Genomic DNA, 13171 nt, shown 5'->3' on the forward strand with positions numbered 1-13171 from the left:
GATATTGGATGTTCTTTCAGATAATGCTACCTAAGCACTCTGGAGAAAAACAAAAGGGGAAAGGGGGTAGGGGGTGGCAGGAGGGGACAGAAGGCTCAGTGGTGGGTTATTGTTTTAAGTAGACTTCGAGGAAGACTGCATGGGAAGGCAGCTTTGAGCAGAGTGCCAAGTAGACTACAGATCATGGCTGGGTTAGAAGATAGCCGGGCGAGGGGAGAGAACATTCCAGGCATAGGGAAAGCCAGTGTACAGACCTGGAGGTGAGCACATACTTGGCATGTTCCAGCAACAGCAAACAGTGAGTATGGCTGCAGCAGAGGGATGGAAGGGTGAACGATAGGAAACAGAGTCCAAGCAGATGATTAAAGGCTCAGATATGTCATTCTTTAATTTTATGATTCAATTCCACATTCATGAACAATCCTACGCACCACAGACAAAACCATGCCCTAGGGGAGATAGTAAAACACACACACACACACACACACACACACAAAACTAACCTAGAAGTAACTACAGAACATTTTTAGTAATCAACTGTCTCAGGGGGACCCGTCATCTCTTTCGGCCTAATATGAGGTTTTTCAGTTTCTTCTGCTAAATCAAGCCATAGACCACCCTAACAACTGCTAGGAATCATTAAGTTTTCGAATTTAGGCATGGTCTTTGAACTTGAGTTTATGCCAAAACCCAACATACAGCACTTAATGAAAAATACTAATGTAGTAAATAGTAACATAATGGGCAATTTTACAACACGACTCTAAAGAAGCATAATATTACAGCCTATTAACACAAAATCCTGAAATCTGCCCATGTTCCCCAGACCCACCTCAGGACCGCTGTTTACCCTGGATTTCTCTGGGACTTGTGGATCTGGGGCAACGATTCTGCTACAAATACACGTCAGTCCGTACAGACAGCTTAAACAGAGAGGCCTGGGTTTCTTTTTCTTTTGCTTCCTTCTCCCCACTCACTGCCCCTGCCCCACAACAGAACACTAAAGCATCTGAGCGAAAAGCCCTGCAGTTCATCAAGATCAAGGCAGGCATCATGTTTCAAGTTGAGGTTCAAAACAGCTTGCTCTTTGCTGAAACTTCTTACTTCCTGAAATCAGATGGCGCCTTTCAGGACTTGAGCGTGCTGAGTCATGGCAAGCCACACACCCGCTCTTTCATGCAAGGCCACCGGGCTGAGACCCCATCTTCCTCCCTGGTATAAAGTGAACACAAGGACCCTGTGGAGCGCACCTTCAAAAGAAGTTCCTGTGAAGTGCCAGACTTACAAGGAGAAGAATGATTTTACCTTCTCTCTCCTTGAGGAAATTTGACAACTCAGAAGTAAATAAGAAAACCTGTGCCCCTTATCTTTACATGATATTCTTTACACGAAACCACCTTCAGCTGCCTGATTACTGCGTTGTTTATGTTAAGCAAGTGTTTATCCATCAAGCATATTCATAGGCCATGCATGACAAAGATACTAGAAAATTCTAGCCATTCAGATTAGAGCCTAGAGCCAGAGAAGCTGAGAGATGGCTGCTGCCCACAGGCCTGGTCTTACCTGCAGGTAGGCTTTGGTGAATTAGTTACCAACCCATATACACTGGATTGTTTCACATGAAAATCTAAAATTGGACATGTTCTCAAAAACTTGAAAAATCTGGCAACACCGAACCAAAATTCCTATGTAGGAACAACAGGTGTGGCCCTTCAGGCAGACCTTCAGATGGGAAGTGCTGGGAACATGTGTTTGGTCGGCACCCACCGGACCAATGGCCCTGCATCTTTCCGCAATAGTGCCTGTTCTTGTGAGCATGCGCCCAGGACCCCCATCGAGTCTAACCACTCTGTCTGACAGATGAGGAAAGCAGGGGCCAGAGAAGTTTAAATGTCTTGCCCAAGGTCATTCAATTAGGTAAAAGCAGAACAGGAATCAGATTTGGGTCCTCTTCCCAAGGCACCCCCATTCCCCGGAGCTTCGTTCGGAGAGAAATTGGGCCACATTTGAAGCAGTGTCTCAGATGATATTAGCTCTGAAGTTATTTTAATTATAAATCATCACTGGAAACTAATGAAGGCATCAAAGCTGTGATACTCCTATAGACGAGAAGGGCTGGGGAAAAGTATAACTAGGAGATATAACATTTTCTGAGGGATTTTAAATATAAGTAATCTATATTTAAAATATCATGATTTTAGCGAGTAACAGAGCAGGGCAAAAAAAAAAAAAGAGCTGAATAAAAATCATATCCTAATTTAACTATACTGAATAAATTAGAAATGACACTTCTTGGATTTTTCTGTAAAAGTTTTTTTTTAATGCAAGAATTCTGCCCATCTATCATTCATGTCATTAATTCATGGTAATACATATAATAATGAAAATAAATGAGTAATTATTGAGACCTTTCAAGATTCTTTGTGATGAGTGATATTATTTTCCTCATAAGGGAAATTTATGGGCCATCTAAAAAATTTTGTTTATAAGGGTAGAAATACTATAAATGTATATATAGTATAAAAGTATGCTGATGCTAAAGACCCTGATGTTCTTTTTTTTTTTCCTTACTGTATCAGTTCAAAATAGAAATGAGTTTTCCTACATTCATTTTTCTATATACCCCCGGCTTATCATTATAATTCCATCCTGTTTCCCGGGAAGACCTCATTCCACCTGCATTATTATTTCTAAAAACCGGTCACCTTGGAGGGGTTTAAAAAGACACCAAGGGCACCTGGGTGGCTCAGTTGGTTAAGCGTCTGACTTCAGCTCAAGTCATGATCTCATGGCTTGTGAGTTTGAGCTCGGGTTGGGCTCTGTGCTGACAGCTCAGAGCCTGGAGCCTGCTTCTGATTCTGTGTCCCCCCCTCTCTCCCTCCCCTGCTCAGGCTCTCTCTCTCTCTCTCTCTCTCTCTCAAAAATAAACATTAAAAAAAAATTTTTTAATAAAAAGAAAACAAAATATTTATTTGGAAAACTGTGTAACCTCGAAAATGACTGCCCCGCACCCCGCCTCCAAAGACAAAGTACCAGGCAGGTGATGATACAGGGATCACAGACGTGACAAGCGGATGGTGCCACATGTGTTACAGAGCCACAGCGCTTTCCACAGCCACCAAAATGACAGGGTTTCCTTCTTACCACATTAGCAGCCATCTAAGCCTAGGTATGAGTAAGACAACCTAAGGCAGCCTGAGCACAATGCTACTCGGTAATGCTTTAATGCCATTTGAAATCACAGGGCTAAAATTAAACTGACACTTGGCAGAAATTACCATAACACTTTCCATCACAGCATTATGATGGGCAGAAAGTACGCGGCCCAGGCAGTGCTGAGAACAGAACCGTGCAGCCCCAGAGGGGCCAACATGCAAGGCCACACAGAGAAACTTGGAGTGAGAGCTAAAGTTGGAGACCCACAACCACAAAAATGTTGCAGTCTCTGTTCCCTTCTCAGAGACCCAGAAGGCGCTGCTCAAGTTCAGAGTCCAAACTTTTCTCTGCCTTCCTGTCTTCGTTTTTCAATCAGAGCGGGGAGGAGGAGCTCTGTGGCTGGGCAAAGAAAAGGCAAGCTCTATTTTGTCATCTGCCAGAGTGGGTTTTCTCCCTCTCCTCCCCACCAACCTCAGGATCAAGGCAAACTTCTTCCAAGCCAGGAGACAGCACTCCTCAGCTGGCAGGATGACTTTCAAGGCAATAGGAAGGCACCCCTCTCCCCCTGGGGCCCAGATTACTGCCTCTGTTCTGGCAGCGTTTTGTTCTAACCTAAAGCATATGTCAGCTTTGTCACTACACAGCTCAGTCAAATGCATCTAAAGGGTTAAGCAAATTCCTTGAAACAAGACAAGGAAAGACTCCTGGAGCTGTGCAGGTGCAGAATTACAGCCTGCCACTGCTCATCAGGCCAGATTCCCCAGCCCCTGCATGGGCTTTCAGAGATGGCAGTGTTAGCTTTTCTTGTGCTACAGTTAAAAAAAAAAAAAGGAATTTTCTGTTCTCTTAGCACAGGACTATGCACACAGTAGATGCTCTCAGAAAAAAAAAAAAAAAAAAAAACGTTGGTCAACTCGGTTTTAAAAGATTTCAGCAGAGTTCTCTCCCACCCTGCAACCCCCAGCCTGATGAGTCTCCCTAGCCCGCTGAGAGCCAGATCATCTGACATAACAGTGAAAGGGCTGAGGCTTCTTGTGGGAATCAGGCCAAAGCCCTGCGCTGCAACGAAGTCACCTTATTCAGTAGCAAATTCACACAGTTTAGAATTCCCAAAATAATGAATAAGAAAACTGGTAACCAAGCAAAATGAAAATGAAAGGAAAATTTATCTTCTTTTAGCCAACAGAGGGAAAGGCCAAGGCATGTAAGACATATACAGAATAGTTTGTTCTTCCTTTTTTATTTAGTCACAACACATCGGTACAACAGAGGTCAAACCCAGTTCAGTGGAGGTCGTTTAAATTACACCTGCTAAAAGGACAAACCTGTGAACTGATGCTTTTATGAACCAAATTAAACCAAAAGAAGGCAGAACACCTTTTTAAATACCTCAACAACCACATTGCCATGCACCAAAAAGGAAAACACAACATAGAAATTTCCAGTTAAAAGAAAACATAGCAGTTTCAGGAAGAATTAGGTTATGCATTTAACAGGTTCCACTGGACTATTCGATTGGACCACTTGCACACCGTGATCATTTACCCATGTTAATGTTTGTAAATTTGAGATCTGTGAGATTAAAAATTCATTGCATTGCATGGGGCTGGTAAATGCAGGCATATCCTATGCAGTCTCCTCCCCACCAACTCCAAATGGAGATCAACCCCCAAGTGGCTCTCTCCTAACTAAGCCAGGACTGCAGTCCTGGCAGGTGGTCATATGAACTCAGGGCCCCTGATGGGTTATACATTCACCTTACTGCTGCAGGAGGCAGAGAATGAACTCATCTTCTTTCTTGGATAAAGCTGATTGATCATCTGATTTGTCAACGCTTTGTTCAGAAATATAAAATTCAACATAGTTCCCCCCACAAAAGAATATTACCTATACAACACCTTAATTGTCAAACTATTAACAAATAGCATCATGTTAACATTGAACTTAGTGGTTTGGAAAATTAAATCTAAAAACAGACTTCAGCTACACAAGAAGAAAAACAGACCAAAATACTAAATGTTAAAATTCCCAAAACTTTGAGGCAAAAATGGAATCATTCTTCGACAGAGAGGTTTACAAAGTAATTAGGCACAGAACAAACCTATTACCAAGTGCTGGTTTATACTCACTATTTCAATTTAATGTTTGGAACAAAATTGAACAACTAGTTTTTAAAAACTGCTAATACATATGATAAAAAAAAACATTAAAAAAAAGAAAAAGTAAACCAACAAACCTTTAGTCTTTCAACAAAATTCCTCTGAAAGTGTACCTTTTTCCTTTTTACTTTTACTGACGACTTTAAGGTGATGTTGGCAACAGCCCAGCTCAGCTGGGATTGTAAGTGTTCCCCTCCCTCATTCTACAGCATCAGTTCTTTAAAAAGCTCCAATCTCTGTCCCCCAAGGTCTATAGGGCTTGCCAAGGTTTGCTGCCTGCGTGGGTGCCGAAGGGCTCAGTGCATTGGGAGACAGTAAGTGAAAGGAGCCAAAGGAGAAGGGGAAGGCCGACAGGGAAGCCACGGAGGAGAGCAGGGGCGGCGAGAGTTTGGAGGCGGAGGTGACCACAGGGAGCACCGGTCCGAGGCCGCCGCTAGGGGGCGCACGCAAAGCAGGCGCCTCCGGATGTGCCGAGGTCAACCTGCCCTGGTGGTGTGGTTCCGTGGGCGAGGCGGTGGTTCCAGTGTTCCCGTGGCCGTTCTGGGGCAGCAGCAGGGGGTGCGCGACGTGCGGGTGATGTCCGAAGGCGCTGCCCCAGGGAATGTGTCCAAGACCTGCGTGGGCGCCGCTGGCCGCTTCCCGCTGGGAGGCGTAGTTGTTAAGATGTGAGACCAGTCGAACTCGAAGCGGGTCAGAGGCATCTAGTCCTTCAATGATGCTCAGATAACGGGCAACTTCCGCCAGGCACTCCCGAAACCCCAAACTCCGATAGTCCATAGCCAGGGCGTGTGCGTCAAAATAGCCTGAGGAAAAGAACAAAAGAAAAACCTCAGGCTTTGCTGATTTCCCACATTTCTTCAATACCAAAGGCAGCCCTTCCTAACAAATACCTACATCCTTAAAAACGGCATACACGGGCTCTTAACGAAGGTCCAAATATTTTGGAGTTGACCGAAGTCTTTGCATTAATCAACATGAGAAGTGTTTGCTAATGTAAGTTCAAAGCCCAATTAGAAACTGCTGAGCAGAAAGTGGAATTATACCCTACCAGCAGATGAAACTATGTTCATTCCTTTAATGTTTTCCCCCAACAACAACAAAAAATACATCAAGGACAGAGAAACCACAGAGCAGTGAAATTCATTAGACACACAGATGTAAGTTATCATCATGGAGCTTTTAGCCACTTGGTCCTGAGCAAAGCATTTTCCGGCTGGAGACAGACACACAGACCCCGGTCTCCCACCTTCTGTTAGGTTTTCTCTAATTAACCACAACAGGTTTCTTTCCTCAAGAGTCATAGGAGCTTTTTTTTTTTCAATCCTGTAGATAAAATTAAGACCATAACTTTTTTTTTTTTTTAAGGCTTTTTCTCAAAATGGCAATCAACAAATGTGGTGAGAGCTACCTGATTATAATCAGGGCTGTCACAGCTTTCGGGCACCTCGCTGATAACAGGTATTCTCCAAAAGAAGGTGCATTAGCTTAGTTCGAAGAGGACTGGGGTGATGCATTCACTGGAGAAAATCCTATGTGCATTTGCAAATGCACTGACAACTGTACACCACACAACATTCTCTCCCCACCCCCAAAGCACACAGGAAAAATAAGGCAGCGACTGCACCAGGGCTGGCCTGCCGCATCTACTCATTCTACCCAGAGCACTCGGCTGCCGCCAGATTAGTGATATGTACCTTTCCCTCCTGCAGTGTGCAGCATTTTCAGGTGATCCACTGTCATCTGCAGAATTTCAGCTTTTTCTAGCTTAGCAGATCCCTGGAGAAGAGAATGGGGGAAAAAAATTGATATGGCACCAAGTGCCTTTGGGGAACAACTTAAAACAGATATGCACCGTATGCAGTATGCTTTGTAAATCATAAAAGTACAAACTAAAACAAAATGAGCTGTCTTCAGAAAATATGTTGGAATCTGTATATGAATTTATCTCTTCGGCAAAAGCAATACGGTTATTTTTCGAGACACGGATGAGGTTCAGATTAATGAGGGGAGGGATTCAGAAGGTGTGGATGGCTACACGGAGAGCTCTACCCACTTTCTCCATTACCTGCTTCTCAAAAGCACTAGGCACCAGCCTCCTCAGCTCAGACAAACTGTTATTAATCCGGTCCCGTCGGCGTTTCTCAATGATCTGCAGAAAGCAGGCAAAACAAAGGAGGGTATTTCCATCAAGACTGTAAATTTCAAAAATGAAGAAAGGTAGTTCTTTCCATTAATTAATAACAAAACAAAACAAGAAGCACTGTAATGAGACTCACGCCTCTTCGTCTTTTCCTGGCCAAGATCTGTGAAGATGTAGTTGGGGACATGGAACCGAGAGCCGAACTCAAGTTTCTGAATGGGGGGAAAAACAGGAATCGCTGTAAGCCAGGGGAGGTGATATGAGGGGTCCCCATCATCCTCCCCGCACTCAGATTGTTTTGGCAACTTGGGTTTGAAAGGGCCTCCGGCGTCCCTCACCCCGGACAGGGGCATAACCCAGATGCGCAGAGGTCAGTGGAGGGCACAGACGTGCCCGGGGCCCTCGCCCGCTGTCAACCGTGGCCAGCCGGCGCTCGCCTCCTGCCCGGGTTCCGCTCTGCCGCCGCCAACTCACCCATTCTCATCCGCACTCTCCTTTTCCACTTCGATGGTCTCGTCCAGCTCGCTATCCGAAGAGCTGTACTCGGGGTGGGCTCGCTTCATGTTGGTTGCGCGCGGGCTCCGGGGGAGGGTCGGTTCGGCGCGGCGGGCAGGGAGGAGTTAACAGCAGCGGCGCCTCTCCGCGCTCGGGGGCTCGCGTTCCGCACACACTGATCCCGCTCACGCTCTGCCTCCGGTTAAAATTCAACCATCCCTTTCCCACGCTGCGCCCCTACTCAAGTCCCCTGGGAGGGCAGGCGGGGTGTAGGAGGCGGAGGGGCGGAGCGGCGGCTCCTGGGCAACAGCCTCCGCTCCGCCAACCCGGCTTCTCGCTCCGTTGATTGGCAGCCACTCCGGGGAGGGGCCGGAGCGAGGCTAAGTTCGAGGGCGAACCCTGCCCCCGCCCTCCTCGCCGGCCCCTACCCGGCGGCGGTGCGTCGGCTCCGCGGGGGCTCCGCTGGGTCTCCACTGCCGGGGGAAGGGGGAGGCGCGGGCGGCGGTGGGCCGGCGGCGGGCAGGCGAGGGAGGCCGGGCCGGGACACAAGCCCGCCGGCGGCCGCGGCCCCGCCCCGCCCTGCGCGCCCCGATTGGCCTGGACGCACGCCAGGGCCGCGCCTGCAGCGCCGCCGGTGAGCCGCACGCGCCGCGGGCCGTGGGAAAGTGCCGGCGCCACGGCCGCCAGCCAATCCGGGCGGCCGGCGGCGGCGACGGCGGCCGCGCTGGCGGCGGCGGCGGCGGCGCAGGGCGTCCGCATGAATGGAGAAGAATGGGCAGGCGGGGGAGCGGGGCCGCGCGGGGGCGCTCCGGCGGGGGCTGGGCGGCCGCGGGCCGGGCCCCCCGTGTGAACCTGTAATCGGAGCCCGGGCGCCGGGCGGCCCCGGAAACCGCCGCCCTGCGCCGCGGTAAATCTCGGCTGCGGGGCCACCCGTGCCCGGCGGCGGGAGGCGCGCGCCGCTGGCGGAGCCGGGCCCGTTGCACCTGGCCGGGTGGCGCGCCGACAGTTGCGCGGAGGCTGCAGGGCGCCCGCAGAGCGGAGTTCGTGCGCGGCCACAGTGGCCACCACCTCACGGGCCGGCGCTTGGAGGGGCAAGACGAGGTTTCTGGGAATGTCCTCTTTCGGTTTGGGGGACTGTGTCCCCACATACAGCCAGTCTCGCTTCTGCAGCACTTTTCATCTTCCCGAATGGAATGAGTTGCCTTGTGCATCTAATTTCCGCACAAATTGGAACGTTCCACAAAGTGGAACGCGTTTTTTCGGAGGGGGGGGGGGAAGACCCCTGGGGATATCCATTATGGAGGGGTTTTTTTGTTTTGTTTTGTCGTTGTTTTTTGTTTCCTGGAGTTGGCGGCCAGATCCTCTCAGCGGGCGACTGGGTGGCGGGCCTGGGCATTTGCGTCTGAGGCCGCCCTCACTGCGGGAGCGCACGTCTCTGACCCTTGGCCACACAGCACACACATACACACACTGCACACCTCCGGTTTGGGTTCTTGGTGTTTACTGGAAGCTCCGTGGAGTTACGCAAGTCCTCCGTAAGATATTGGCGGAAAAAAATTCTGTACCTCTGGACTGATTCCCTATTCAGGAATTTGTAGAAGCAGCCGGATGGGTGTTTTGAATTTGGAAATCCAGGCTTCTCTATCCCTTACAAAGGAGCAGAGCGATTGGTATTCCTCTCAGGTCCATTCTTGTGGCTGCTGACCTTGCAGTCCTGTCAATGAGGGAGCACTTGATATAGAGGATAACAAAAATGTTCTCACTTGTGCGAATAGCTTCTCCGTGTCTACCTCTCCTTAATTAGTGATCTCAATGCCATCTTAACACATTTTAGACGCCAATCCTCTGTATGGCCTGAGCCTAATATGTCTGTTCGATTCTCAGCCCCTCACCTCCCCCAATATTTCACCTCCTGGCTCCCACTGAACTCTTATTTCACTTCACCTCCACCTCCAGCCCCTCAGCTCTTCATTCTGGTCTCCTCTGCTACCCTGTCTAGGCCGGTCCCTCCATCAAGCCATGTTGGATTTTTTCTTGCTGGTATACCACATGCCCTTGCTCCCTGAAATTCCCTGGCATGCCACTTGTCAGTTGTCCATCCAAGATCAATTCCTTTGTCTGCTTACTTTGCCCCTACTCACAGGCAACAGCTCTTTGGGGGTTGCTAGAGGTTCAGCCTCCCAAGCTCCTTTCCAGCCTCCACAGTCTTCAGCCAAGCACATCACTCACTGCCACCTGCCTCTTCCCCCACCTCCAGAACTGAATGGTCCAGGCATAGGAAACCATCCACTACTCCCCTCTGCCTTTCAGAAGTCCCTCTGACACCATTTCTTTCCCCAAAGTGGCAGGCCACCCTACCCTAGAAATTAGTGTGTCCACTAACCCTCTGTGGTTCTGTGGTTGCCAACCTCTGGAATCTACAGTGAGCGAGACTTTCCGGCTTTGGCCTATTTCTGCTGCCTTGTACAGACATGGATAGGTGGATGAGAAGAAAAGACAAAGTGGGGTTGAGGATTCCTGACTCCACATTGGTACCTAAGCAAACTATTAATCCCACATTCAATGTTACTTTGCTGTCAAAAATGAGGTCTACGTTAAACTGTTAAATCTCTCCTGCTTCTTAATCTTGACTCTCACTCATCCATCCAACTAATACTGAGTGCCTTCTGTGTGCCTGGCCCCGTGCTAGGGCCTGAGAATGGAATGATGACCCCAAAGTGCTATGGTTCCTGCCATCCTAGAACTCACATCCTAGGGGGGAGATAGACAATGAACAGGTAAAATTGTTATAAATGGGTTTAATGCTTGGAAGCATCTTTTGATAAGGAAAAACAAGGGGTGAAGATACTTCATGGGGTCTGGAAAGAACTTTTCTGAGCTTGGGAAGGCACTTAAGAACTAGGTCAGAGTCTAGTTCTGGTTCTAGGTCTAGCTATTTCAGTTAGAACTACAAAAGAAGGGGCTGAGGCCCTCCCATCAGTAGAATCAGGCAGACTGAGAGCATGAGGCCCAATTTTCCAGCACCTGCAGAGTAGAGGGGCTTTATCCCTGGAGGCCTTGAGTAAAGAACTGCTTTAAACTTCTTAGCAGTCCCCTGAGCAAGACACAACCTGCAAAAGCAGCCTTGTCTCCAACCTGAGTGGGGCTGCCTAGGCTTAGCCCCTTAGGAAAAATGTTGCTTTTCGTAACTCATCTGTCCTGTGGAACCAGCCTTTTCAAATATGCACAAAGGCCCATTTCCTTGCCTGTCTGTGGAAAATGGGTTTACTTATCTACTAATAATAATCCATCAGGTTGCCTTTCTCTGTGTTCTCTTGCAGAAGGGATGCTCAAGATGCCCCAGAAGAGACACATACTACAGATTTAGGAATTCGCTCCCAAGGCCAGGTCCAGGTGGGGCGTTCCCAGAGGTGAACCAGTGATATCTCCAGAAAGAGCCCATCCTCAAACTGCAGTCCCAGCATTTCCATCTGAAAGATTAAGGCCACAACTGGCTGGAAGGGACACAAGCAGTAGCTGGGCACGGACCACCCAGGAAAAGGCCCTGAATCTTTGATTCATCAGGTTTGGCCACTGTCGAGGTCCCTACCGTGGTGTCCTGGATGAAGCCCTTTCTCTGTTGGTTTGTTGGTGGGGTCATGATTAAATAGGTATTGCAGGAGGGCCAAAGACTACACCTGCCGCCTGGATAAAGAGAGGGGCTGCCTCTGTCTGGGCTCTTAAGCAAGTCGCTTTATCCAGTCACAGGCAAAACAGCTTTGTTAAAACCACATTTAGGTGAATCCAGCCAATGTATGAGACACCTGAGTCTTGCTGGTTCATGCATTCACTCGACACACTTGTGTAAAGCCCCTACTGTGTGCTAGGCACTGAGCCAGGCGTGAGTGATGAGCCGAAAAGCCACAATCTTTATCAAGCTGCTCACAAGACTGTGTGGTAAAGACACAGATCAGTCTTGGCCACACAACAGTGGGCAAGTTACTCAACCTCTTTAAACCCCGATTCTCCTATCTATAAAATGGGGCATTAATAAAAACAATTTCCCAACGTCATAGATTATATAACATCAGTTATATAAAGCATCTTAATGGTGCTTGGCCAAGAGGAAACACGTAATAAACAGCAGCTATCATTATTAGCTATTAATATACCTGATTTACCAATGAGTAAACCAAGCATTGGGTTACCCCTCAGTTTTCTTCTGAAACTGTTACACATCTAATGAGGTTGCAAGAAGGGGGGGAAAAAAATCTAGTAATTGGATATATTCAAAGCAGTGTCTCCAGAACGTAATATCCTTGAAAGGTGACGAGAAAGAACCTGTGCTCTTGCTAAGAGCACTAGCTTATTTTGAGTAGAGCTTAAAAATAAGCATCTGCTATTCATTATTAGTGAAAGTTGTGCTTTTTGAGTTTCTTAGGAAGGAAGAGCCCCTGAGCATGCAGTGCTATAAATATACGTATAAATAAGTTGCATACTTCTGGAGTTCAGAAATGGCTTCTTTCTGAGAACATCCCAAATCAGAAACCACAAGACAGAGTCGCCCAAAACTGTCATACCAAACTTTTGACTAAATGCCAGTTTCCCTCTGTTCTTCATGCTCGCTGCTCTCTGTAGATGCTGTCTCAATCACCAGATTGCCTTGTGGCACGTCATGCCACGCAAAAGTGCGCTTCCGCTATCAACTCCCCTGATGGAGGTCAGATGTAAGACACCTTGGTGTTCACCCTGAGGGGATTGTTTAATTGGAAACCCAGCAGGCAGCAGTGTGACCCAATGGGAGGAGGAGAGGATTCCCAGTTGCCTGCCTGGGTTTGAGTGATTCTTTCCCAGCTATGGGCCCTTGGGCCCATGATCATACCTCTCTCCTCTGAGCCTCCGTTTTCTCATCTGTAAATAAGAATAGTCCCTCAGCTTTTGTTTTGGATTTATTGTGAGAGGTAAAATGAGACAAAGCATTTTGTAAAATACTATACAAATGTTATGTCTTGTGCTTGTGAGTTATGATGACGATGATGGTAATAACGCGGGCTCCTTCATCCTGACCTTTGCTGGGCCACCTAAAAGGCCCACCTGTAGGTCTTCTTGTTCCTGCCAGTGAATTCCTCAAGGTGGTACTGTCTTTAAAAGGGGGGGGGGGGGGAAGGCGGGGGAGGGGTATTTAAAATGCTGAAGTGCATTTCACAGACCATTAATCCCTCAAGGCTCTGTAAATAAAAGA

General features: G+C 48.0%; 1 protein-coding gene across 2 annotated transcripts; it reads right to left on the reverse strand.

Moving 5' to 3' along the window:
- Positions 1 to 4377: 4377 nt before the first annotated feature.
- On the reverse strand, positions 4378 to 8493 carry HEY1 (hes related family bHLH transcription factor with YRPW motif 1). Of its 2 annotated transcripts, XM_058699915.1 has the most exons (5): positions 7930 to 8493; positions 7592 to 7667; positions 7381 to 7464; positions 7010 to 7091; positions 4378 to 6118 (listed from the first exon to the last, which is right to left on the reverse strand). In XM_058699915.1, exons 1-5 carry the CDS (start codon positions 8016 to 8018, stop codon positions 5535 to 5537), a joined length of 915 nt encoding a protein of 304 aa, XP_058555898.1. In that variant the 5' UTR covers positions 8019 to 8493; the 3' UTR covers positions 4378 to 5534. The 2 variants fall into 2 exon arrangements, with proteins under 2 accessions (XP_058555898.1, XP_058555899.1); XM_058699916.1 differs by lacking the exons at positions 7010 to 7091; positions 7381 to 7464; positions 7592 to 7667; positions 7930 to 8493 and adding an exon at positions 6562 to 6631.
- Positions 8494 to 13171: the final 4678 nt, after the last annotated feature.

This window comes from Neofelis nebulosa, chromosome 14 (genome assembly GCF_028018385.1).
Source record: "Neofelis nebulosa isolate mNeoNeb1 chromosome 14, mNeoNeb1.pri, whole genome shotgun sequence".
Classification (NCBI taxonomy): domain Eukaryota; kingdom Metazoa; phylum Chordata; class Mammalia; order Carnivora; family Felidae; genus Neofelis; species Neofelis nebulosa.

Coding starts and splice junctions, on each gene's coding strand:
- HEY1 (XM_058699915.1), bottom strand. CDS start 8,018: ATGAAGCGAGCCCACCCCGAGTACAGCTCTTCGGATAGCGAGCTGGAC. Junction 7,668..7,929: donor GAGAGTGCGGATGAGAATGG/GTGAGTTGGCGG, acceptor CCCCCCATTCAG/AAACTTGAGTTCGGCTCTCG. Junction 6,119..7,009: donor GCACACTGCAGGAGGGAAAG/GTACATATCACT, acceptor TCTTTTCCTCAG/GCTATTTTGACGCACACGCC.